The 25,870-nt window shown below is 40.8% G+C and overlaps 1 protein-coding gene and 1 long non-coding RNA gene across 3 annotated transcripts in view; both read left to right on the top strand.

Moving 5' to 3' along the window:
* The first annotated feature begins 1,214 nt into the window (after positions 1-1,214).
* On the top strand, positions 1,215-9,119 carry LOC144902145 (uncharacterized). The gene is made up of 3 exons (XR_013630437.1): positions 1,215-1,750; positions 3,754-3,813; positions 9,093-9,119. It is a non-coding gene; the product is annotated as an uncharacterized LOC144902145 (long non-coding RNA).
* A 642-nt stretch (positions 9,120-9,761) lies between these two features.
* jag2b (jagged canonical Notch ligand 2b) overlaps positions 9,762-25,870 on the top strand; it is a 51,419-nt gene continuing 35,310 nt past the window's right edge. For both annotated transcript variants that reach the window (XM_058056627.2, XM_058056629.2), the window contains exons 1-2: positions 9,762-10,151; positions 11,737-12,051. In XM_058056627.2, the coding sequence (XP_057912610.2) occupies positions 10,083-10,151; positions 11,737-12,051 (384 nt within the window). In that variant the 5' untranslated portion in view covers positions 9,762-10,082. The remainder of the gene's footprint in view (positions 10,152-11,736; positions 12,052-25,870) is intronic.

A 25,870-nucleotide genomic window follows, 5' to 3' on the forward strand; every position in this document is an offset into this window, starting at 1 on the left:
ACTCATTTTCACCCTCAGGAGTAGAAGAGTTAGGACCCCCCCGCTGTATCCACAAAATAGTCCTTCAATCGGGCGCCTGCTGCTTTCATGCTGTAAGGGGACACATCGGACGTACCTCCGTTCTCCAGGGACCATCTGCATGTGTGCTAGCCCAGCAGATGGATTACCTCGTCAATGTGGTCTATTCACAGGTGGGAGCTAAGAGGTGCTCTTGGACAGGAAGACAAGGGCTATGGAAGCAATTCCAACACACTCCCCATCTGTATGATAATGAGACCTTGTGTAAAGGGGGGGAAAGGTGTGTTTTTCACTCTTTTGTCGTCCATATTACAGTATATTGTTTTGCTGTAAAACTGGTCTATCTGGGAAATAGTTAGTAATAGTAATTAATAGTGCGACATTGCGATAAAAAAACATTTTGATTCATTCATTCATTCATTTTCTACCGCTTTTTCCTCACGAGGGGTGCTGGAGCCTATCTCAACTGTCTTCGGACAAGAGGCGGGGTACACCCTGGACTGGTGGCCAGCCAATCACAGGGCACATATAGACAAACAACCATTCACACTCACATTCATACCTATGGACAATTTGGAGTGGCCCATTAACCTAGCATGTTTTTGGAATGTGGGAGGAAACCGGAGTACCCGGAGAAAACCCACGCATGCACAGGGAAAACACGCAAACTCCACACAGAGATGGCCGAGGGTGGAATTGAACCCTGGTCTCCTAGCTGTGAGGTCTGCACGCTAACCACTTGTCCGCCGTGCAGCCCTAGTAATTAGTTGACTTTGGTAAATTACTCATTTTTAAGTAAATAATGCATGAATCTGTATGACACACTTCAGTAATGACAAATGAGGTTTAGAGTCAAATTATGAATAAAATTTAAAAAATGGGAAAAATATGATTAATAAAATATAGACATAGACTTTCTTTATTGTCATTGCACAATAACACAGCAGTAAAATTGCCATTGAAATGTCGTTGCCTGGCTCCCGTGTAATAATAAATAATAAATAATAAATAATAAATAATAAATAATAAATAATAAATAATAAATAATAAATAATAAATAATAAATAATAAATAATAAATAATAAATAATAAATAATAAATAATAAATAATTTTCTGGGTACATGATACCATACAGCATCCATATCAAACTAACGGGGGCCTCAAACTAGTGTCCTGCGGGCCGCATTTGGCCCACGGGCCGCGTATTTGAGACCCCTGGTTTATTCTGTAAATTATCTGTAAATTCTGTAATTATAAATATTAAGTAATATACAATTTTTTTTAAAGTGTCAAAAGAATGAATGAATAGTTGATATTGAGTATTATAGTAAACCTTGAATCATGTTTTTGCTTTAATATTGTGTCATAGCTGATTTTTGAAGGAGGCCTTGGTGGAGGTCTGCTCTCTTAATAATTGTCTGCTGTGGTAGTAAAAATGTTCCATTACTCTGGTTTGGACCACAACAGAGAGAATTTTGCTGTACAAGAAAATGTAAGTATCCTATACAAATTTCTGATCCACATTTTTATCCATCCCGTGTGAAATATCCATGTTTTCCCTCTTGCAGTGAGGTCATGACCTTATTGGATTAACATCAAGCTTTGAGGAAGAGCAGTGGCTGAAGGACCGGTCCAGAGTGCGATAAGAACCAAGGTTGAATGCTGACAACCTGGTTCTCCTTTTAAGTTGACCTTCCTCTTGAGGTTGTTGCTCCACTTTCTGCAAGCGAGGTGAGTTGCCATGTGGCTTATCCGTATATTTACGAGCGCCTCAGGCTTTATGTGAAGGAATGGATGGTAGGATTCCTGGTAAGTCTGTTTGCGTAGAAGGAGACGGTCTTATCTGGGATGCTCAGGCGGTCAGGAAATAAATTTGCCACATTTCCTCTTTAAGTATGTCATTCTTAGTGAAAATAGGTTATGTACTGTACAGCGAAACGGTGTAACCAATCAGAGCAGCTTTTACTGGCGGGTGACAGTGGAGCAGATTTACAGTAGAAAATCGGGAAGCTGTCTTTTCCTCCTTGCAGTGAACTGATTTCACCAAATAATAAAGTTATCGTCATTTACAGTTTGTAGCGGTACACAATTGTAAAAACCTTTCCTAAACATTGTAGAATTTTCAGGAATATTGCACAAAAATATCGTACAAAAGAAAAAAAAATCTTTTAAAATGACATCTTTTTGCAATTCTCCCGGACCGCACAGTGGATGAGTGGTTAGCATGTAGTCCATACAGTCAGGAGATCAACTTGGCCATCTCTGTGTGGAGTTTGCACATTCTTCCCGTGCATGCGTGGGTTTTCTCCGGGTACTCCGGTTTCCTCCCACATTCCAAAAACATGCTAGGTTAATTGGCCACTCCAAATTGTCCATAGGTATGAATGTGAGTGTGAATGGTTGTTTGTCTATATGTGCCCTGTGATTGGCTGGCCACCAGTCAGGGTGTACCCCACCCGAAGACAGCTAGGATAGGCTCCAGCACTCCCCTCCACCCTAGTGAGGATAAGCGGTAGAAAATGAATGGATGCAATATTCTCTAAATTAGCGTCAGAGCTAATGCTCCTTTTATTTAGACAGTCTTTGAAACACAAGTTTGTTTTGCTTTGCTGTAACCTTTTGGTGTTTTTTTGTGTGATGCCACTACAGAAGACTACCAGTGATGGCACAGAGCAGAAATATGATGATGATGATGACCAGGCAGACAGTGCCCTGGCTGCTCAGTACAACATGTAGACGATGTGTAATAATGTAATAGTGTAATAATATATCTGCGGTGACAGCGATACCTCGCTCCTTGAAAAACAAAAAAAACGCATTTATTCAAAACAAAAAAATTAAAAAAACTTTGCTTTGGTTCCAATTTTCTAAAAGAAAAGCTCTGATAAAACATTCCACTGTTCTCAAATATCTTACTTTTTATTTTTCTACACAAAATAAGATGAAAAATAAATTAACTTCAATCAATCAGTAATAAATAAATATAATAATAATAATAAAACGGCAAATAATAAAAACTTAGACAAATTATGTTTTTCAGATTAAAATGAACAAAGCATTATTAGAGCATTTAGACATGACAAAACACGACTATAGTCACATGTATACTCTTTTTATTTACAACATATTGCGCAACTGCAGGGTCTTGAGACACATGCTAACTCGCAAACTAGAGCGCTAGCGACCTAAACGGTAGCCTTCAAGTTATTTCCTTTAAACTTAAATAGCCAAAAACTTACCACTTCCACACAGATAGGGAGGATAACTATTAACAGTTATTTAACCTTTAACATGAACATTAATCAAACATAATAATTTTTTCTGGGTACATGATACCATACAGCATCCATATCAAACTTGCGCGGGCCGCACTTACATTAAGCTTTCATATCAAGGCGGGGGCCTCAAACTAGTGTCCTGCGGGCCACATTTGGCCCACGGGCCGCGTGTTTGAGACCCCTGGTTTATTCTGTATTATTGATTGGACTGAAGGCTAAGACCTCTATTTTACAGAAGAGTATAATATGGCAGAAATTAAAGAGGACCTATTATGCTCATTTTCGCCACTTTGTATTGAGTTGTGTACTCCTATAGAGCAGCTACACATGAAAGCCACACAGAAAGCTTTCTAGATCTTCCAGATTCTGCACCTCTTTTTGCAGTGTTTCCATGGACTTCCTGCTTCCGACCCAAATGGTCTGTTTAATTTACTCCACCCCCTTTCCCTCCTCTAGGTACGCCCACTCCACTGTGACTGGTCACACTCATAAGAGCTCCAGAAGACTTCCGGATACGTAGGTGCATGTTTGCCGAGTGCAGGCAATCTGCAGCTCACTTCCAAATATCCAAACCTTATTATTTGATACTTTGGTACTGTTTAACATGAAAATACAACATTGTTGCTCTGCATCATTTATAGGTCAGAAAAGTGGTAAAGTCATCATAGGTCCCCTTTAAATTACTAGATTGTAGAGTATTTTTATAGTATTTTTTTCTTGTACTTTTGCAATGAATAGGTGGCTTAGATAGGACACTTGTGGAACACCACAAATAAGTGCAGGTTCTTTTGTTACTTATTTTTGTGATTTAATTTCAAAAGTGGCTGCACGGTGATGAGTGCTTAGCGTGCAGGCCTCACGGCTTGGAGACTCGAGTTCAAGTCCACCCTTGGACGTCTCTATGTGGAGTGGGTTTTCTTATTCCCATATTCCAAAAACATGCTAGGTTAATTAGCGACTCCAAATTGTCCATAGGTATGAATGTGAGTGTGAATGGTTGTTTGTCTATATGTGCCCTGTGATTGGCTGGCGACCAGTCCAGGGTATACCCCGCCTCTCGCCCAAAGACAGCTGGGATAGGCTCCAGCATCCCGCAACCCGTATAAGGATAAGCAGTAGAAAATGAATGAATGAAAAAATGTCAACAGTGTTCACAACCAATGCATTTTCATATCATACAGAATAAAATATCCAACGAGTGTCAAAGGCTGATGAGAACTGTGACTTATGTCACTCAGCTTCTCATGTGTGAGAAACCATTTCTAGTGCATCATCATGAGAAAGGACAGATATTTAGAATTGCATCATCGCCATTCACTGGCTCAACTGGCTAACATGTTTGTCTATGGGTAGGGCTGCAACGTTAATAACATGCAAATATGCATTTCCAGTTTGTTTGGGAAAGTCATTTCAGTTGACGGCAAACATTTCACACAGGCTGGCTGGCTGGCGTGCAGTGAAGAAAACCTTCAGCTTTCTGCATGACAGCAAACCAATGCATACAGTACCACCAGCAGAGCAGAACATAAGGGTATGAAAAAGATACCTCTGTGTGTCAATGGTGACTACATGTCTCCTCTTATCTTAGCGGAACTGCCCTTTCCACGCACTTGATAGCTCAGTCAACCATGGGAACCGAAAGAAAGGTGGCCCTGACATAGCAAGCTGCTTCATTTGCTGCAATTCATTCTTAAAATGCATCAGTAGAGTCCTTGAAGAGCTGGCTTCAGTACAACATTGCGATTAATATATCAACCAATTTAATAAGAAGCTTATGTTGAGTATTTGAAAGTGGTTGTACGAGGTCATCGAGCTAAAATAAGAACATTTCTTGATTGGGTGGAACACATTTGGAGAGATGTCTGCTCCAGGATGCTGATCAATAGCTTCAAATAAACAGAAGACTATCATAAATCCTGAACAGCACCTACCGAGTTTTTAGGTAACATTGTAATATTCCCCTACATCAGGGGTCTCAAACTCAATTTACCTGGGGCCACTGGAGCTAGGGTCTGGGCAAGGCTGGGCCGCATCAGGTTTTCCAAAAAAAACCCAAAAAAAACGCATTTATTAAAAACTGAAAAATATACAAACTTTTTCAGTGCTTTGGTTCCGATTTTCTACAATAAAAGCTCTGATAAAACATTCCACTGTTCTCAAATATCTTTTTTTTTTTCTGCACAAAATCCGATAAAAAAATAAAAAAACAAATCAAGAATAAAGAAAATCAAGGCGAGGGCCTCAAACTAGTGCCTCGTGTTTGAGACCCCTGCCTCTCGCCCAAAGACAGCTGGGATAGGCTCCAGCACCCCCTGCTACCCTCGTGAGGAAAAAGCGGTAAAAAATGAATGAATGAATGAATGAATGTTATACATTAAAGTTATTTTCATGTAAAGTGTGTGTTGTTTATGTTGCATCGCTGTTTAGACATTGTGGCTAAATATATAGTATGGCAAAGTGAAAGTTATGCCTGAAATGTATCTCTTATTCTTATTCTGATTATTCATTCATTTTCTACCGCTTTTCCTCACGAGGGTCGCGGGGGTGCTATCCCAGCTGTCTTCGGGCGAGAGGCGGGGTACACCCTGGACTGGTGGCCAGCCAATCACAGGGCACATATAGACAAACAACCATTCACACTCACATTCATACCTATGGACAATTTGGAGTGGCCAATTAACCTAGCATGTTTTTGGAATGTGGGAGGAAACCGGAGTACCCGGAAGAAAACCCACACATGCACGGGAGAACATGCAAACTCCACACAGAGATGGCCGAGGCTGGGATTGAACTCGGGTCTCCTAGCTGTGAGTCCTGTGTGCTAACCACTCATCCACCATGCAGCTTGACTGTAAATGATCATTTTTAATTTCATTTGTTACACTTTACGGTTCGATTAGAAAAAAAATAACCATAGACAAGTTTATAGCCAAGTTGAAAATCCATAGCTGTTTATTACAGCAAAACTCCTCACATATAAAATGAAACCCGCAGAGGGAACAATACAACAGTCGGAAGGAAAAGAGTGAGGAAAAACACAGCAAATGACAAAACTGCTCTACTATTTGATTCTTTTACATGTTGATTTAGCTGTACATGCTATTGTCCTAAGGAAGGGAAAGGGTGGTGGCGGCCAGGAAACATTTATCAATGATGCTGAAACCTACAACCTTAGAGGTCACTACTCAAGGTCATTTATTATTCAAAGTTGAATAAACCCACAGGGACAAGGAACGCGTTTATGGCCCGAGTGGGAACCCTCATATTATTCCTTTCTAACAGAAAGCCAAACACCCCTTATCATGTTATGTTCTTATGAATGATTAGCACATGTTAGCCATGAAGACATGAGAAGCTCCATGCAGCTTGATTCCAAAAATAAGCCACCAAAAAGCTTCCACCACACACACACACACACACACAGTCCCCCCCAAAAGATAGAACGGAGATAAAAGAGAAGGGACCCTTCATTCGTATACGTACACACACACTGAGATCTGAAAGGAAGGAAAGCCATGAAAAATGGATGAGAGAAGAAATCCACTTCACCTCCCCCCCCCGGAGGCTGGCAAACTCCCCACAGTGCTCCTTCTCATAATCCCTTCTCCTCCTGCACACACACACACATGTGGCGTGCAAACAGGAGAGAAAACTAAAGGTGCACACCACCCAAAGCCCTTTGATATGTCTTACTAGCCAACTATTAGTAGCATCATTCAATGTCTTCAAGGACTTGAATGATTTGAAATGCATTTATTTACTAGTGGCCTCATTTTAATTTTAATTTTAATTTTAATTTTAATTTTAATTTTAATTTTAATTTTAATTTTAATTTTAATTTTAATTTTTAATTTTTATTTTTATTTTTATTTTTATTTTTATTTTTATTTTTATTTTTATTTTTATTTTTATTTTTATTTTTATTTTTATTTTTATTTTTGGAATGCATTTTATTTGGGGTTCCATTTATTGTTGTCAGCGGCATCACTAGGTTCTGAGGACAGGGTGGGCTTAGTCCCCTGGAGATGCACAGGATATGAATAAATATAGTCGAAAAAAAAATCCAAAACACAAATAAGGAACAAGAACAGTGATCAATGATATAATAATCATTATTATTTTATTAATTAGCCTATTATTATTACTATCATCATTATTATTCTTCTGATTATTCCTACTACTACTAGTAGTAGTAGCAGTAGGCTAGTTTTAGCCTGCTTATTAGCCTGCTTTTGCCCTATTATATGAAATTTGTCAGATTTTTTTTGTAAAAAAAAAAAAATCAATAAAAAAATCTCAATAAAATTATCAAATTATTTAGGGGGGCTAAAATAGGCCTAATGACGCTGCTGATTGTTGTCAATGTCACTTCCCATGCAGCATAGACTCACATCATCACCCCTGGGCTAAAAAGTACATAACTACTATAGAGCAAAAAAAATAAATAAATAACAGCCCAATGAAGATATCTAATGATTGTGTGGAAAACGAGTGAAAACGGACCTGGAGTGTGCTTGACCTGTCTGAGCCACAAAAAGACACACACAAGGCACTCCAAGCCAGGTGTGAGCCAACTTAAGACACTCACACACACACACTTGTGACAGCGTGTGAAGTGTTCCAGTCAAAGCGGCAACAGCAGGTCAGGCGGTCGGCCGCCTCCTTTGAGGCCTATCTCCCCGCCGCGCCCCCCCCCCCCAAAACAACTACAACTAATTCTGCTGTTTGTTCAAAGGTAACCAGGAAATGTACCCCCTTTAATAAGATATACATCATCTTTTATTTAGTCTATACGTGAAATGAAACCATGCCAAATCCCCCTGAGTGGGTTCCTTCTCACATCACCATCTGCCGACATGCATAAGCTCACCATGCAACAGGGGTCTCAAACACGCGGCCCGCGGGCCTAATGTGGCCCGCAGGACACTAGTTTGAGGCCCCCGCCTTGATATGAAAGTTTAATGTTTGTGCGACCCGCGCAAGTTTGATATGGATGCTGTATGGTATCATGTACCCAGAAAAAATTATTACGTTTGATTAATGTTCATGTTAAAGGTTAAATAACTGTTAATAGTTATCCTCCCTATCCGTGTGGAAGTGGTAAGTTTTTGGCTATTTAAGTTGAAAGGAAATAACTTGAAGGCTACCGTTTAGGTCGCTAGCTCTCTAGTTTGCGAGTTAGCATGTGTCTCAAGACCCTGCAGTTGCGCAATATGTTGTAAATAAAAAGAGTATAAATGTGACTATAGTCGTGTTTTGTCATGTCTACAGGGCTCTAATAATGCTTTGTTCATTTTAATCTGAAAAAAATAATTTGTCTACCCACCAACTATATGTGGTTTCTTACGTTTTTATTATTTGCCGTTTTATTATTATTTTATTTATTTATTTATTACTGATTGATTGATTTTCTTTATTATTGATTTGTTTATTTATTTTTCATCTTATTTTGTGTAGAAAAATAAAAATTTGAGAACAGTGGAATGTTTTATCAGAGCTTTTTATCATTTTTCTGTTTTTAATAAATGTTTTTTGTTTTTTTTTTGGGAAAACCTGATGCGGCCCAGTCTCACCCAGACCCTAGCTCCAGTGGCCCCCCAAGTAAATTGAGTTTGAGACCTCTGCCATGCAATAAATAAAGACTTTTATTTTTGTGTATATTCACTGTATGGTCATTTTAACACTACTTCATAAGATGACAGAATAAAGTAATGTATGCTAAGTAACAAAAATATTACCAAAAAGGTGTCACGGGTGACCTAAAAACCTTTAAACGTAATTTTGTGCTTTAACAGGAGTGTGCTGCAAACAGTAGAGGGCGCTCTAATCTGCAGCTGAACTGGACGGAGGCTTTGAGGAGAGGATTCTTCTTTCATACGGAGATACAAATGACACAAAACAAGGTACAAAAATCATTTAGATTTATTGATACCCACCCTTCTAAATATATATAGTGGGAAATTCCATGCATGTTTGGTTAATTAGACTCTCTAAATGTAGGCTGGATGGTTATTTGAACTGGGAACTTAGTTTTATTGTGCGGAAAGTGACATTGAGTCACGTGTGTGACATCTCAGCCTAGCTTTTTTTTTGCCAAGCATCGGTATTCACCACAAGAAAAGGGAAATAACATGAAAATAGAATATAATGACTTTTCAATAATATTAAAACTACTACATTATAATGTGTCCAGTTTTTGTTTTTATCGAAATCAAATCATTATTAATGATATTTCTGATATAAATCACCTGAAGTTTTCTAGGGAAGACGAGTGGATGATGATGTGTTGGCTGGTTGGGTGATGATGGGGGGTTATTCCCACTAACTGCCCGCCCTCTTCAATCCGGTTGGCTGTCAACCTGCCCTGTGGCCAAGCGCTGAGTGGCTGACGTAGCTGTCAATCAAAGCCGACGTCCTCTCCTGGGGCTTGTGGGCTGGGAGAGAAGCGATCTCAGTCGGTCAGTCAGTCAGTCAGTCAGTCGCTGTGTGTGTGGAGAGACAAGTGTGCCGGAGGGGGAAGAGAGCCCACTCGTGTGTTGAATGTTGTGCGTGGACCATCACCAGCGCGCCGCCGCCGCCGCCCGCTCACATGCACACGCACCTGGCTGAGAGCTTTACGGTGGCCGCGGAGAGACACAGCGTGTGATTTGTGTGTGTGTGTGTGTTGTTATTGTTGTTGCATGTGAAGGAGGCTGCTGTTCGCCGGCTCTGCGGCTGTTTGTGTGTGCTTGTCGCCCCCCTCCCCTCCCTCCCTCCTTCCTATGGGACTCTAATTAATCGGAGGCATGTGGACTCGCACCAGGATTAGACATCGCTTCCTAATAGTGTGCCTGCTGTTGACGTTATGGGCCAAGGTAAGACGTCTTTCTCCTCCATTAAAAAAAAAACACAAATCCATTCATCACCGAGTGGGATAAACGCTTCAAAGTTTGTATTTATTGCATTCGTAGCTTGGCGTTTTTTCGTCCAATCCTCGCCATCACATTAATCGATAATTCAATTACGTAGACGTCATTAGTGGAGCATGTGATCACGCCGCCTTGACAAGACTCGCATCAAGAGGGATTGGGAAACACTATTCGCCTTTGAATGAATTTTTTTAGGGTATTTTGTGGCGGGGGAATCAAACTTGGTTGGCTCAATTTGCACCAACCTGCATGCTCACGTGCTCTCGTCATGATGCGACACTTTATTTTGAAAATACCCATCATGCCATGCATCATCATGGAGGATACGTTTGGGAGGAAATACACATCATGTGACGTTTTTTTTTGTGTGTGTCGATATAAAATATCAAGTATTTCATATTTCAGTGTCTTTCTTTGAATGCCGTTTAATTTATATGCAAATATGTCAATTTGAATAAATATTACACGTGTTATGATGATATAAAAGTATACAAGTAATGTCAAAATATTTCATGGAATTTTATTGACTTTGACACAGTTTGAATTTGTATGTAAATATGGGAAATAAAATACAAAAATACCAAATAAATTATATTTGTATTGCATGTGGTTGAATTTATATGCAAAAATTACAACTTTAATAAATATTGCATGAGCCACCACTAGTTATGATGTAAAGGTATACAAAAAATGGAAATATTTGATATATTGAATACTGTATTGAATTTACATGGAAATAAATAAAAAAGCCACAAGCCTGTACAAATTTTAATAGGAAACATAAATAATTTAAAAATATTTTTTGTGTTTTTTTTCCCCCTATGTGGTTGAATTTATATGTAACTATGACAATTTTGATAAATATTGCATGAGCCACCACAAGATATGATCTGAAAGTATACAAAAATGAGATATATTTGACTATATATTGACAGTTTTGGAATTTACATGCAAAAATTTAAATAAAAAAAATTTATAGGATGCAATCAATAGTATAGGATATGGATATGTATTACAATGTTAATAAATTTTAATAAAATAATTAAAAATAAAACAAATTGTCAAATATTTTGTGTTTTTTCCCATGTGGTTGAATTTATATGCAAATATCATCATAATTAAAAAAATACTAATGAGCCAGCATTAATTATGATACAAAATATCATATATTATGGATTTTTATGAATTTTTCTTGCAGCTCTCTTAATTCTATACAAACATGATTTAAATGCAGAAAAAAACAGCAGCTACACGACGGCTAATCTACATTAGCTGCTATTAGGATATAAAATAAGTAAGGTGTAAATAAAAAAATCAAAATAAAATATGAAGTCGGACTCCATCTCTTCATTTCTATCCTGCTTTTCCTCATTTGGGTCATGGTTAAGTTGTAGCCTGTCCCAGGTGACTGGTGGTTCTGGTCACCTGTCAATCACAGGGCACATTCACACTCCCCAAGTAGTGACGTTTGCCAAAGCAGAGCATTCGGTGTCATGCAGTTTTGAAGTAATTCCATCGATGTTGTTCCCAGGCGTCCCAGTCGACGGGCTATTTCGAGCTGCAGCTGATCTCCGTGGAGAATGTGAACGGCGAGTTGGCTGGCGGGGAGTGCTGCGACGGCTCCAGGAGCTCCCAGGAGGATCTGCGTTGTGTGGAGGACGAGTGCGACACTTACTTCAAGGTGTGCCTCAAGGAGTACCAGGTGGACATCACCACTGGGGGGCCCTGCATGTTCGGAGCAGGAGCGACGAAAGTTCTCGGTGGAAATATGTTGAATTTTCAGAACGCCAAGAATAAAATCGACGAGGCGGGCAAGATTGTGATCCCCTTCCAGTTTGCATGGCCGGTAAGTGATTTATAATTTTTTGACATGTCTACTTCCTGTCTAGAAATGTTTAGAATGCATGTACTGTACTTGTGTGTGTGTGTGTGTGCCAGCATTCCTGCGATCCGCTACAGCAGCAATTATGTAGATGAACATTAATAGTTTGTGCCATTGAAGAAAACGAGCTTTGCAGCTGCAGGCTTTATACTTAGAACTCCGCCTCTGGGGTTGAACGTTGTCATTTTATGAAGTCAGTCTCACACATTGCTGCCATATTTACCCGCATGTGTCACTGAAGTGGCATCCAAACGCAGCAGCATCTTCTCTTTGCAAGTATTGCTAAAAAACTGCATGCCTCCGGTGGTTCCTGTTGCAGCTGCAGTGCTCTGTAATGTCACCTGGGTCGTCTCTGTTATAGAAAAAAAAAAAAAAGTGACCCTGATATATGAGGTTTGGCTTTGTTCCAGTGCACCACTAAGCACCCGCCATGTCCGCCACAGGCTAATTAGACAGGGGGACATGCTTTGATATGTAGACCCTGAAGTGGATCTGTGTGGCTCAGCGGTTATGTTTAATTTCAGCTGATCTGATTTGTTCTATGTTAAAGGTAACTTCTTATATGATTGTGGGTGATATATGTTGTGACTGGGTCCACCACTTCCTCCCCTGCTGTGGGTGCCAGGTGGTCCCCCCAGGGCAATTAAGCTCGTTCCACTGTAGAAGCTTCAAAGATGATCATTTATGGTGCTAATTGTCCCAGATATAAGATGCTTAGATTGGTAGATTACAATACGTAAAAATATCTTATTTCTTAGCTGCTCCATACTTCGCCATTATGCTAAAATTAGCATCACAGCTCCTCCTCTTGTTTGTTAACCTGTCTAACCTTTGTGACACATTTCTGTGTCACGGCTGCAGCTTGAGAAGTTGTTTTGGATGGCCTATGCCTGATTTGCATGTAGAAATCTGTGCACTCCTAATATAAAAACGACTTGTAGAGTTCACAGCAACATTGTCCGACTCATGTGTGATTCGAGTGTGAACAATACAAAACGAACCTGCTGTTAGTTGCGTAATTTAGCAGAAATTGACATCATGTGAATAAAATGCTTTCGTAAGGAGAAGGAACATTTGTGTGGGGAAGTATTTCCCAGATGGACCACTTCATGATGACAAAATCGAAAATGGTACTGCGAATAGGAGCTAAGTGCGCTGAACATCATGCTAGTGCGCCTGTTTCGAAGCGTAATCAACTTCATCGTGAATCAGCATGATACGACAACAGTGATATAACTAGTCTAGGGGGTGTCCGGATACAACTATTTTGCTCCAATATCCATTATATCCATCCAATATCAGTAGCATTTCATTCATTCATACATTTATTATGTAATTTGTAGTATGGAATATTAGAAAAGGCTTGATTAAGGACTGGGGTGCAATCTGAAATGTATTGCTTTTATTGGAGTGCCAATAACAGAGATTTTAGGTTTTGTGCAGACTGATATAATCCGATACAAGTGCCTTCCTGTTCAGTGCAACACTTCAAAATAAAAGCATGTCGGTATTAAACTGGGTTCTGCCACTGACGCGACACAATGCACATATTAGTGATTTACTTTTAGGCTCTTCATTCATTAATTCATTCATTTTCGACAGCTTTTCCTCACGAGGGTCGCGGGGGTGCTGGAGCCTATCCCAGCTGTCTTCGGGCGAGAGGCGGGGTACACCCTGGACTGGTCGCCAGCCAATCACAGGGCACATATAGACAAACAACCATTCACACTCACATTCATACCTATGGACAATTTGGAGTGGCTAATTAACCTAGCATGTTTTTGGAATGTGGGAGGAAACCAGAGTACCCGGAGAAAACCCACGCATGCACGGGGAGAACATGCAAACTCCACACAGAGATGGCCGAGGGTGGAATTGAACCCTGGTCTCCTAGCTGTGAGGTCTGCGCGCTAACCACTAGACCGCCGTGCCGCCCTTTTAGGCTCTTGTTGAAATATAATTTGGATGGGAAATGCTTTCCGAATGCGGAATATTGCTTCCTAGTGGAGTAGGGCTTGTGGCAGGTCTGCACGGCTTCCTGTAGCTGATGTTCTTCTTTAGACAGCAACGTCATCGAGACCAAGTCAGTAGCACCTTCTGGTTTCAGCCAAGACATCTACAGTCGTTTCCTCACAATGAACATGATTCTTCACAATCCATCGGCCAATTATAATGCCCATCCCTCGTCACAACAAATGAAATGATAATTGACTTAATTGACATTTCCGACCTACAAATGATGCCAAGTGCTGAAATCCGAAAGGCTTTGTGCTGAAATCCGAGGTGACGAGGTTTATTCTCGGTGTGCTTTGTCAAGCGGTCCATGAGGCTAATGGCGGTGCAGTATTCCAGTGGTAGATGTGGCAACAAGGCGGCGGGGTGACTTGCTGTGTGGCACACTGGGAACACAAAGATGCAGTGTGTACCGCTGGCTGTGTGTCGTCTGGACACATTTGACACCCTGCTTCTCTTGTCTGACATCACCCAGCTTTGAGGTCCACAACGCAGATTTATTTTTAATACAATTTAAACAGAGTGAGTATTCATCTGTTGCGGTGCCAAATTGTTGCCATTGTAGGTTCTTTATTCATTCAATTCCAAAGACATAGTTATGTTTTTTATTACTATTAGGCAAAAAGAAGTGATGACGCACCTCTCCACGAATGGTTCCCACTTCAGAGCAATTTTAAGCCATTAAAATGGCCACAAGGTGGCAGAAGTGCATCAAAATAAGTCTCAGAGGTTTCATGGCTTTAATGCTAATGAGCTGTGTTTGTCAAGGCGTGTCGCACTTACAGCTCCCACGTCTGGAGCTCAGTCACATTTTGGAGGTCCGGCCTTTATTTTAGGATGTGTAGCGAAGCCTACGCTTAGGCAGGACGGGTAAGGTCGAAGGTTTTTCCTTGAATTCAAGGCATCATTAAAACCTGGAAGTAACCCAGGAAGTAAACAAATGAGGGAGATGATTTTTGGCACGATTGGTTCATAAACTATTATTTTTATTTTTATTTTTATTTTTATTTTTATTTTTATTTTTATTTTTATTTTTATTTTTATTTTTATATATCGATCTATATATTTATATATATTATATTTATTAAAATATACTGCAGTTAAACAAGTTTTGGGAATATGTGCTAACGTCAGCCGACTGTGGTGTGTCTCATCTGACATTTCTTGGAAGAACTGCTTGTTCCGTGACAAGACACCATGGCTTGGTCTTCGGTGTAATGACCGTCTTGCAGCATGATGCTCTCGCTCATGTCCGATTGGACTCGGATTGCGTAATGTTTTGGATGACTTCCAGTTGTTCTGCCTTTGCATTATTGCCAGTAAAGACACTCATGACTGATGCTTGCTCATCTCTTGGGAGTTTTTACTAATTACTGTTGTTTTTTGTTTTGTCTCGCAATCACTAAAGAGCTATTTTGAAGTGTGTATTTTTTTTTCAGTGTGTGCATACCGTGTCTCCATACCGTGTCTCTTGGTCTGTAGTTTGCAGTTCAGAATGCCTAGTGGGTGTGGCTTATGACAGTTTTGTCATTGGCCGATGTGGTAGCTTTATGATCTCTGCCTAGCAACAAGAGATCAGGTTGTTGGTCGGTTAGCTAGCTAAAAATGACACAAAAAATTATTTTTTGTAGATTAAATGAAATTAGGAATTTATCAAAGCCTATACCTTTTTTTTAGTGTTTACTTTCACAGAGTAATCAATCAAAGCGGGATTAGCATTGTTTACCGTAAAGATTTGCAATAAAACGAAGCAAAATTGCATTTACAACTTCCACATGCATGTTTTGTCCTATTTTAATCGATAATATGTGACATGCAAAAAGCTTTGTAGCTTATATCGATGACATATACACTGTACGTTAAGTGTCATTTCCTGGATTCTTTTAGTTCAATGACAGAATAACAAAGGTAATTACTGCAAATTGTTGCACAATGTTTCTACTTTTCCATCACTTTGATTTTTTTACTCCTTGTGGTAAAAGTAGTTGTGCCGAGAAACTGCATTTAAATTCGGGCCCATTTTGTGTCTAAGACGTTAAGGCTGGCCAAGTCCTCACATTTTAGCAGGGGTCTCAAACACGCGGCCCGCGGGCCAAATGAGGACACTAGTTTAAGGCCCCCGCCTTGATATGAAAGTTTAATGTTAGTGCGGCTCGCGCAAGTTTGATATGGATGCTGTATGGTATCATGTACCCAGAAAAAATTATTATGTTTGATTAATGTTCATGTTAAAGGTTAAATAACTGTTAATAGTTATCCTCCCTATCCGTGTGGAAGTGGTAAGTTTTTGGCGATTTAAGTTTAAAGGAAATAACTTGAAGGCTACCGTTTAGGTCGCTAGCTCTCTAGTTTGCGAGTTAGCATGTGTCTCAAGACCCTGCAGTTGCGCAATATGTTGTAAATAAAAAAGTATAAATGTGACTATAGTCGTGTTTTGTCATGTCTACAGGGCTCTAATAATGCTTTGTTCATTTTAATCTGAAAAAAATAATTTGTCTACCCACCAACTATATGTGGTTTCTTAAGTTTTTATTATTTGCCGTTTTATTATTATTATTATTATATTTATTTATTACTGATTGATTGATTTTCTTTATTCTTGATTTGTTTATTTATTTCTCATCTTATTTTGTGCAGAAAAATAAAAATTAAGATATTTGAGAACAGTGGAATGTTTTATCAGAGCTTTTATTGTAGAAAATCGGAACCAAAGCACTGAAAAAGTTTGTATATTTTTCTGTTTTTAATAAATGCGTTTTGGTTTTTTTTTGAAAACTTGATGCGGCCCAGCCTTGCCCAGACCCTAGCTCCAGTGGCCCCCAGGTAAATTGAGTTTGAGACTCCTGATTTATAGAATCTTCCGAACGTAATGAGATGGGGACCTTAATTACTTTTCACTGATAAAATCCTACACTTTGACTGACAGAAGTGACAATATCGAAAGCGGAAGCATATCACAGCCATATTTTTTCTCCGCGCTAACCTGTGGGAGACGGGCCCTTTCCTGGAGACAACCCAAAGTATTTCAATGGGTTTGGCTCGCTCCTCGAGCCACGTGTCCGTCAAATGCACGCGGTGTGCACTTTCAAGCAGATGCAGTCAAGTGCAGCCATGCGTGTGTGTGTTTTTTTTTTTTTTAAGTGGGATCTGTGGAACACACAGAATAAACTTTGGCTTCTTGCAGAAATTCAGCTGTCAACACTGACTGTTTTGGGACTCGGTGCATTTCCATTTTGCTTCTTTAATCCAGCTGTGTTCTTCTTTTCTGATCATTCCTTTGATGAAATCGTGATAGAAAACGCCACAACATGGCCCCATCAGTGAACCAGTGATGATATTGGCAAATCGGACTTATTAACAGATCCTGTTCCGCAGGATGCCTTTAAATTCCGGCTTACCTGTCCTTCAAAAGGTACTTTTTCCCACAGTGGGGTGAACACAACACGTCTGAGGTTGCGGTTCCTGCAAGGCCAATTAAACCTGATGAAGAAACCCACCCTCACAAGGAAGATGAGTGCAGTCTTCAGCAATAAAGAGACAGTCGCTAATTATAATGGGCAATTTTAATAGGATTCACGCCTCAGCTATTTGATATATATTGATTTATGAGATATAAATACAGAACCTCGTTTGTCACAATTTGAATTTGCAATAGTGCTTGAAATGCAAATGTTTTTCTCTGTAAATTTGCATAACGCAAGGAAATTGATTTCTTTCTGTGCTGCTTTTTTTTTCTTCCCAGCACTAAAAAAGTCAATAAAGAACCAATGAGGGGATTAGTGCATCGATTTAACAGTTTAACAGATGTCGGCATTGCTTCCATCTTTTCTTTGCCTCATTTTCAGTTTATTTTGTTATTTTTAATGAACCACAATCGCCCCTCGACTCAACAAAGTAGGATTCATTTTCCTTTCTTTTTTTCTTTTCTTAATTTATTTCAGACATGCATACTATGTTACATTATTCTTTCTCACATATACACTTACGATATATATATATATATATATACACACATACATGCGCACACACACACAACACCTCATTACTACACATGTCTGAAAAGGAGCAGGAAGAAGCAAAGCTTATTGAATCCTACCCCTTCTCCACCCCATAGCAGTTACCAATTCAATAAGTGATTTTTTTTTCCACACATATAATCACAGAATCTTACATAAGACAAAACAACAAAAGAAGAGTGGGAACATCGGACACCCCAGCAAAACCCCAGGACATTGCTGAAGCACACCACCAACCCCGCCAGTCAACCCACCTGGCCCCCGACCCCCCCTAGCCCCTGAGTGCACCCACCGAGTGCCCAGCACCCCAGCAGTCCCTGCATTTTAATAAAGATTTTATTAAATCTTTTCGTAGTTTGAGCATAAAAAGCCTGTTATGACCTTCTAAATATAGTTTATACTATTATTAAAGCTCTCTAGACACAAAATAACACCCCTATAGTCACCTTTACACTTGTATTACCAAATATAGTAGACATAATAACAAAGTAAGACTCACGAGTACTTCCTGGTGGCTATTGTCTCATCGATGTAACGTTACTGACACCTGGAGACCAGTGTTGAATGCGAGTCTACTGCCGCTGTTTGTAGTTGAAGTGTCTGGTTGCAACTCAGTACATTGTTTAAGTAGCTCAGTATTTCACTTTTGTTTAACAAAGTCTAACAACAAAAGCCAACCGGCAGTGTTTTCATTCTAAGCGCTTCATGTTGACCATCATGGAGACACAGTGTGTTGAAATGAAAAAGAAGTAGGACAGAAGAAGCTGTAGCGGTGTTTCATTGAAACACTTTGTCGGGACTTGCACGGTAAGTCACCTCTGCTTTCATCCCCGTCTTCGATGCCCACTTTAAGTGCATAGATGAAGACGCCGGTGGAGGCCAGCCCGGCCACACCTGATATGAAGCTTGTCAAAAGCTGTTGCTAGGAGACGGCTACTTAGGCCTCTGGTAAACAATTATCTTTGCTCGCAGCGGTGCCGCCCTAACCCCCCCCCCCCCCAACCTCCCTCTTTTTGGTCTCAGGGCTGCTTGTGTGCAAAGCCACTCACCTGTGGTTCTGCACAGCTTTGAATCGATTGAGTAATTGGTTCGTTGACCGGTACACTCCTAAGGCTCGGAGCTTCAAAGCAGTGTGAAAAGTGGTTCTTACGGCCTTGAGCCGTTGTTCAGTAACATTTGGTATCCAAGCAAATAGTCTTAATACCATATTTTAGGACAATCTTCCAAGTATGGACAGTGAGTGTACAAATGAAAACAAATGAACAGAAGAATGACGGTCCCTAGTCCCTCAGACAGACATACTACTGTACAGTATGTTGCCTCATGTGGACCAAAAACCTCAACATCCGACTACTTGATTCCAAGGCTGGATTCGGTGTTTAGCTTCAGTATAGTTACTTAAAAAACGTTTACAATGATCTACATCCCCCATCTTTTTCATGAATTCAGTCATTGGGTGAGCTATGCTTCTTTCCCAGTTGACCTTCAGGTGAGAAGCGAGGACTGGTCACCAGTCAATCCCATAGCATGGATTGTTTTTATGACTCAAAGGATGATTATTAGTGAAGGGAGTACAGTGGAACCTTTTATTTCCACCAAATTTGGGGTTGGGATCTTAGTTTAAATCTCATTTAGAAAATTCCTGCACCTTCTTCCAGTGCTTTTGTATTTCTCCAGCTATGTTTTAGGTTAAATAATCACTCCAATATCTTATATACAGTATATGAATGGTTGACACTTCCCCCGCCACAAATTGTATGTTGCAAATAAGCTTGCACAGTCCCAGTTTATCACTTGTTTACATTGTAGAGTGCTAAAGTTCCTCTTATGGTTAGGTTTTAGCTCTATTGATGCTATTTATACCCATACCCAATGAAACCAAATGCTTATTTTTGTTTTGACCCGAATCTAAGACGACCTATCTTTTTCAGAATCTGTTTTTGGATGTTTTAAGATGGTGGCTAATGTTTTTGTAGTCTGCTTCATTGACCGCTATTATATCCATATCTCATGTGTGAGTGTCGGGAAGAAAAGCTCAGCGACACTTGGGGAGAAGCTCTTGGCTCCACCTGTTTTCAGACTTTTTCTAGGAAAGAAATACTATCATCAGTGGGTATTTACAGGAATAATGTACCGTAAATTCCAGATTATAATCAGCTACTTTTTTTTAACAACGTTGCTACTAAAACAATAAGATGGTTAATTTATGACAAAAATAACTACAGTTCCCATGATACCCAGAGTGCAGATACAGGAAGAAGTGATACAAATATCAGGTTTTGAAGTCTTAAACTTTTGATCTGACAAATCTCAAGTAAATTAGATCAAGTGTAGAATTACTACAGCTTCTGCTGTTAAACTCCAGTGGGGGAAAAAACATTTTGTGTCTCATGGAATAATGCTGGGAACACCCAGTGTAGTAGGATTGCAAGGTTTATAGTGTACATATCCCATGTTACAAAGTCCAATCTAGCATTGTTGTCTTTTTATTACTGTATTTTATGTTTTATTGTGATGTAGGTGCGGGCACGGCGGTCGAGTGGTTAGCGCACAGACCTCACAGCTAGGGCACCAGGGTTCAATTCCACCCTCGGCCATCTCTGTGTGGAGTTTGCATGTTCTCCCCGTGCATGCGTGGGTTTTCTCCGGGCACTCCGGTTTCCTCCCACATTCCAAAAACATGCTAGGTTAATTGGCCACTCTAAATTGTCCATAGGTATGAATGTGAGTGTGAATGGTTGTTTGTCTATATGTGCCCTGTGATTGGCTGGCCACCAGTCCAGGGTGTAACCCGCCTCTCGCCCAAAGACAGCTGGGATAGGCTCCAGCACCCCCGCGACCCTCGTAAGGAAAATGAATGAATGAATGAATGTTTTATTGTGATGTAGTTACTAATGTTACTTAGCCATAAGTTAGCCACACCTACAGTAACTGATTGTGCCACCATTCACCCGTTTTATTTATGGCTGCATGTTTATGTCAACTATTGTGTGCACTATTTACACACGGTGGTTATTGCATCAATCACCAGCTGATACTATTCATTAAATGTCAGCATCTAATTATACATGAATTCAAGGAAGTGGCCGAAAGTGTGGTGCAGCCATTCAAAAATAAAATGCTCGGCAGTCTGTCGATTGTACTATATGGAAATGTAACCCGCCGAGGTCAGTGCCTGAGCGCCTCTCAAGTTGGCCTGGTTTTGAATGCGTAAACCACCATTCAAAGTGGTTATGAGCTGTCATGGAAACTTGTACAACGGAAATAAACGTCCTAAGCTGGGTGGGTGGAACAAGTCTATGCTTTTTGTGAGTGCGCTGACTGTCTTTTGTGGAGCTTTTAAAGCAGGTTTGTGACGACATGAGGGTAAAGATTCTGGAAGGTTTGCGGTTATAGTTCATACTGAAGCGTTGTCATGTGACTTACAGGCATGCATTGTGTTATCAGCATGCATGGGTTAGTTTGGTTAAACATGCTGTATGTGCCTGTTGTCTTAAATGGTGCACAGGTGCCAAGGGGCTTCTTGTGGCGCTAATTAACGCATGTCATTACATGGGCCGTTAACTCGTCACTGTACCGGTGAACCTGTTTGAAATGATAATGGGCCTCGGCTGGAAGCGGGGCTGCGTGGCACTCCTGTCAGCCCCCCCTCCCCTGTTACTTTGAGCCGGGTATTAGCCTGTTAATGTTTTGGGAGCATGTCCATCGCTGTGGCAACTCTTCAATGTCTTTAGGCAAATGAGCTACCTTCAGGGAGGAAAAGGACGAATAGCCAAGAGCACGCTCCAGTTAAGATTTAACTTGATGCTTGCAAAGCTAATGTGATAATGTTTTACTTGTTAACTTGTCCTTTTTATTGAAAATATAGCTTAAAATGGGCCTCCGTCTGTGTGTCCCTTTCTAAAAAGGATTTATTTTTATTTATCTTGATTGATTTCTCTCTGGGCGGCACGGCGTTCGAGTGGTTAGCGTGCAGACCTCACAGCTAAGAGACCAGGGTTCGATTTCACCCTCGGCCATCTCTGTGTGGAGTTTGCATGTTCTCCCCGTGCATGCGTGGGTTTTCTCCGGGTACTCTGGTTTCCTCCCACATTCCAAAAACATGCTAGGTTAATTGGCCACTCCAAATTGTCCATGGGTATGAATGTGAGTGTGAATGGTTGTTTGTCTATATGTGCCCTGTGATTGGCTGGCCACCAGTCCAGGGTGTAACCCGCCTCTCGCCCAAAGACAGCTGGGATAGGCTCCAGCACCCCCCGCGACCCTTGTGAGGAAAAGCGGTAGAAAATGAATGAATGAATGAATGATTTCTCTCCAAGGGGAGGCCTGCCTCACACTTTGAAAACCCCTGCCTCAAAGGTTGTGCAAAAACTTAACAGCATTTTGTAACCCATATTCCACTCTATGATATAATTGAACAGCAAGGGACCTATTATGCAAATTTTTCGGCTCTTTGTATTGAGTTATGGACTCCTATAGAGCAGCGACACACAATAACCAGCGCATAAAGTGTTCTAGTTCCTCCAGAATCTGCACCTATTCAGCTGTATTTCTCTGGATTTTGTGGTTCCTGCGAAAATGGTCTGTTTTAATGTGTTCCAGACACGCCCACTGTGTTGTGGTTGGTCACACTGCCGAGTGCATAGACAGAGTTCCAGTTTGGGCTGGCAACTTGATTGATTCATCTTGATTTATCATCTTTTAGGAGTCACTTCCAAATGCCCAAACCTCATTATCTTAAACTTTGGCACTGTTTAACACGAGAATACAACATGCTAACTACATTTATAGGTCACAATGATTCATTGGTGGACAATAAAAACAGGTTGTTTTTAGAGTCAGTGTTGGTTAGTGTCATCTGTGCACAACCATCCTGCTGCTATGTTTAGGTTTCCATCGTAAAAAACTCCTGCGGTTTGGTTTGTTTGGGTTGGTTTTTTTGCCCTTCGAACATGCATTTTGTGCTGTTTGCACAGTCTTGGATTATTCTGGTTAATTAGCACCAGAGTGTGTTGAATTGGAAGTGCATGCCTAATGACCCTTTTGGCATCATGGCAGCCTGCTCAATGGGCCGTGTGTGTGTGTGTGTGTGTGTTTCCGCACAGCCGGCGCACAGTAACCAGCCAAATGCCTTGCCTTCACTGTAACCTTTCTTGGCAGAGTGGCAAAGCAACCTGTAACCTACCATTCTACAATGTGAAGAGACAGATACTTCTCCCATGTATTCCTTTTATTTATTGCTCTTTTCCTGCGTTATGTTCAGATGTATGCTTATGCAGGTGACAGGTGTTCACTGACGTTGCCTAGCAACACTGACATCTTTACTTTCTCTATAATTCTATTTTAATGCTGCAGGAGTTTTGATGACGTTATGAGAAACGGTTCAAAGTATTTCAAAGATCAGTTTTCATTTTTATTTAATGTTACCTTTTATTGGACCATGCGGTTTGTATTTTTCTATTTTTACTATACTGTGCAAATGTTGTATGCACTGTAATGAGAACTGAGTTTTTAAATAAGCTTGTATTGCCACCAAGAAATGCAATTCATTTGGCGGTACAAGTTTGGATCAGTCAATGGTAATCAAACATTTCATTTCCGTGCCATTCCATTCATCCTGTTGGAATGCAATTCTCTCGTTCCTGAGCTCCACTCGCCATTCATCCATAAGTGTACCATTACAAGCAGCACAGGGTGAAAGGGTACTGCAATGTTAGCGATGTGGCATATCCCATCCGGTATCTGTGTATCATATTCTGATAGCAGCATAATTCATAATTGTCTGTATTGTGTTGCTGATACCGCCTGTGGAGAGAGGAAAGAGATAGGAGTTTATTACAGTCTCATAAAATCAACAATAATGATCACTAGGGCTGCAGCTATCGAATATTTGAGTAATCGAGTATTCTACTGAAACTTTTGTCGATTAATCAAGTAATCGGATGAAACATATTTTTGCTTCTTTAAAGAGAAATAATAAATTCACAGGAAAAACACATTTGATTAGATTAGATTCAACTTTGTTATTTCTCACTGGTACAGGGCAACAAAATGCAGTTAGCATCCACCCAGAAGTGCAATTTTATAAATACCTTTAGTAGTAAGTAAATGTAGAAAAATGGACAGATCTACGTACAAACTATAACAGACTATGACTATAATACAGTGAGGATATGTACAGGGATATAAATGACTATAATATGGCTATTGCAGATTCTACAGATTATAAACAGTATGCACAGTATGGATGTGACAATATATAATAACAGTAATATGTACAGACTAAGTAATGAAGGAAAAATTGGTTGAATTATTTAGATAATGGAGTGTTTTATTTCTTAAATGGACACAGTATATAGTGTAAGTACCGGAATGAAGGTAAGACAACAAAAAACATAAGCCAATGACATCACTAGTCACTCAGTCAGGCAATAATAAATTAACTACCAAGTCCATGAGAAAAATACATTATCGCAATGGCATTCATGGCACGAACGGTGCAACCAAACAAGTCACTTTCCCACACAAAATAGACTTAAATGAGAAATGAAAAATGAAATGAGACTTAAATAGGGATGGGCACAATGATAGATTGATAATATATATTTTTTAAATTCTCTCAGCCCCCTGCGTGGGGTGGCTGGAGGTCATCGCTGTTGGGGGTTGGCGGGCCGGACTGGTTGCCATGATGGGCTGGGTGGGGTCTGTGGCCGGTCCTGCAGCCCATGGCTTGCTCCGGACAATTGGTTGTGCCGGGGGTGAGGGGTTTCTTTGCAGATGCCCCTTTGCCCTCGTCATTCCTCTGGCTTGTTCACCCTTCAATTTTTACCGCACTTTACACACTCGGTTCTGGGGGTGGATGTAAGCAGGCATGGGACCCACCATTGCTCAGTTGTCCTCCACTTTTAATGACTCCATATGATATATACACACACATACACTACCGTGATTGGCCCGCTGGCTGCTGGGGCACGGCGGCTCGCTCGGGGTGCCCTGGGATGATTTGGTCTGGTCTGCCTAGCCTTCCTGAGGGTCCTGTTGAACCAGCTGACGCAGGGGCTTGACCTAGGAGCGCGGTTGGCGGTACCTCACTTAGTCTGTCCTGGATCGCGGGCACCTCCGTGCCTGGGATCCTGTGCCGGGTTCCGCTCCTGAGGGTGTGTGGGGGGGCGGCACCTCCTGCCGTGGGCAGGCTCCCTTCCGGTTGGCAGGGGCGCCCTTGTGCCCACTGGTGTGTGGCCCTCAATGCCCTTCTACCCTAGTGGGGTATGGTCTCCCGCCGGTCTCAGGGGTGTAGCTCTCCTCCGGCCTGCTGGCACCGTGTTGCTGATCGGGATTGCTCCTCCATGGCCCCTTGCTGGTCTCTTCAGGGGGATGCTTCGGGGGCGGGGTCTTGGGGAGTCGGCCCTGGCTTTACCCGCACCCATGGGACCGGTGAATCTCTGGCAGTGAGAGCTTGACCTGGCTGCGCGGGGCTGGGTTTACTGGGCGGTAGAAGGCAGTCCCTCTCTTTTTGTCATTCTTGGTGACAATTACACATTCACACATATGAGCACACTTATGTACACATATATGAATATGCACACCAACAGAAGTACACACCTCCATATGCCCACTCACAGCACATGGGTGCTTCTCTACACAATCTACCGTCTTATCCTTGATGTCTTTATGCTATTGGTATGCTATTATTACAGTAATAATGATGTCAAGCAGTGAGATTTGAATTACTGCAACTTTATGGCTGTAATTGT

The sequence above is a fragment of the Doryrhamphus excisus genome, linkage group LG19 (assembly GCF_037039965.1).
Source record: "Doryrhamphus excisus strain RoL-2023G ecotype Guam linkage group LG19, RoL_Dexc_Guam_v1.1, whole genome shotgun sequence".
NCBI lineage: Eukaryota > Metazoa > Chordata > Actinopteri > Syngnathiformes > Syngnathidae > Doryrhamphus > Doryrhamphus excisus.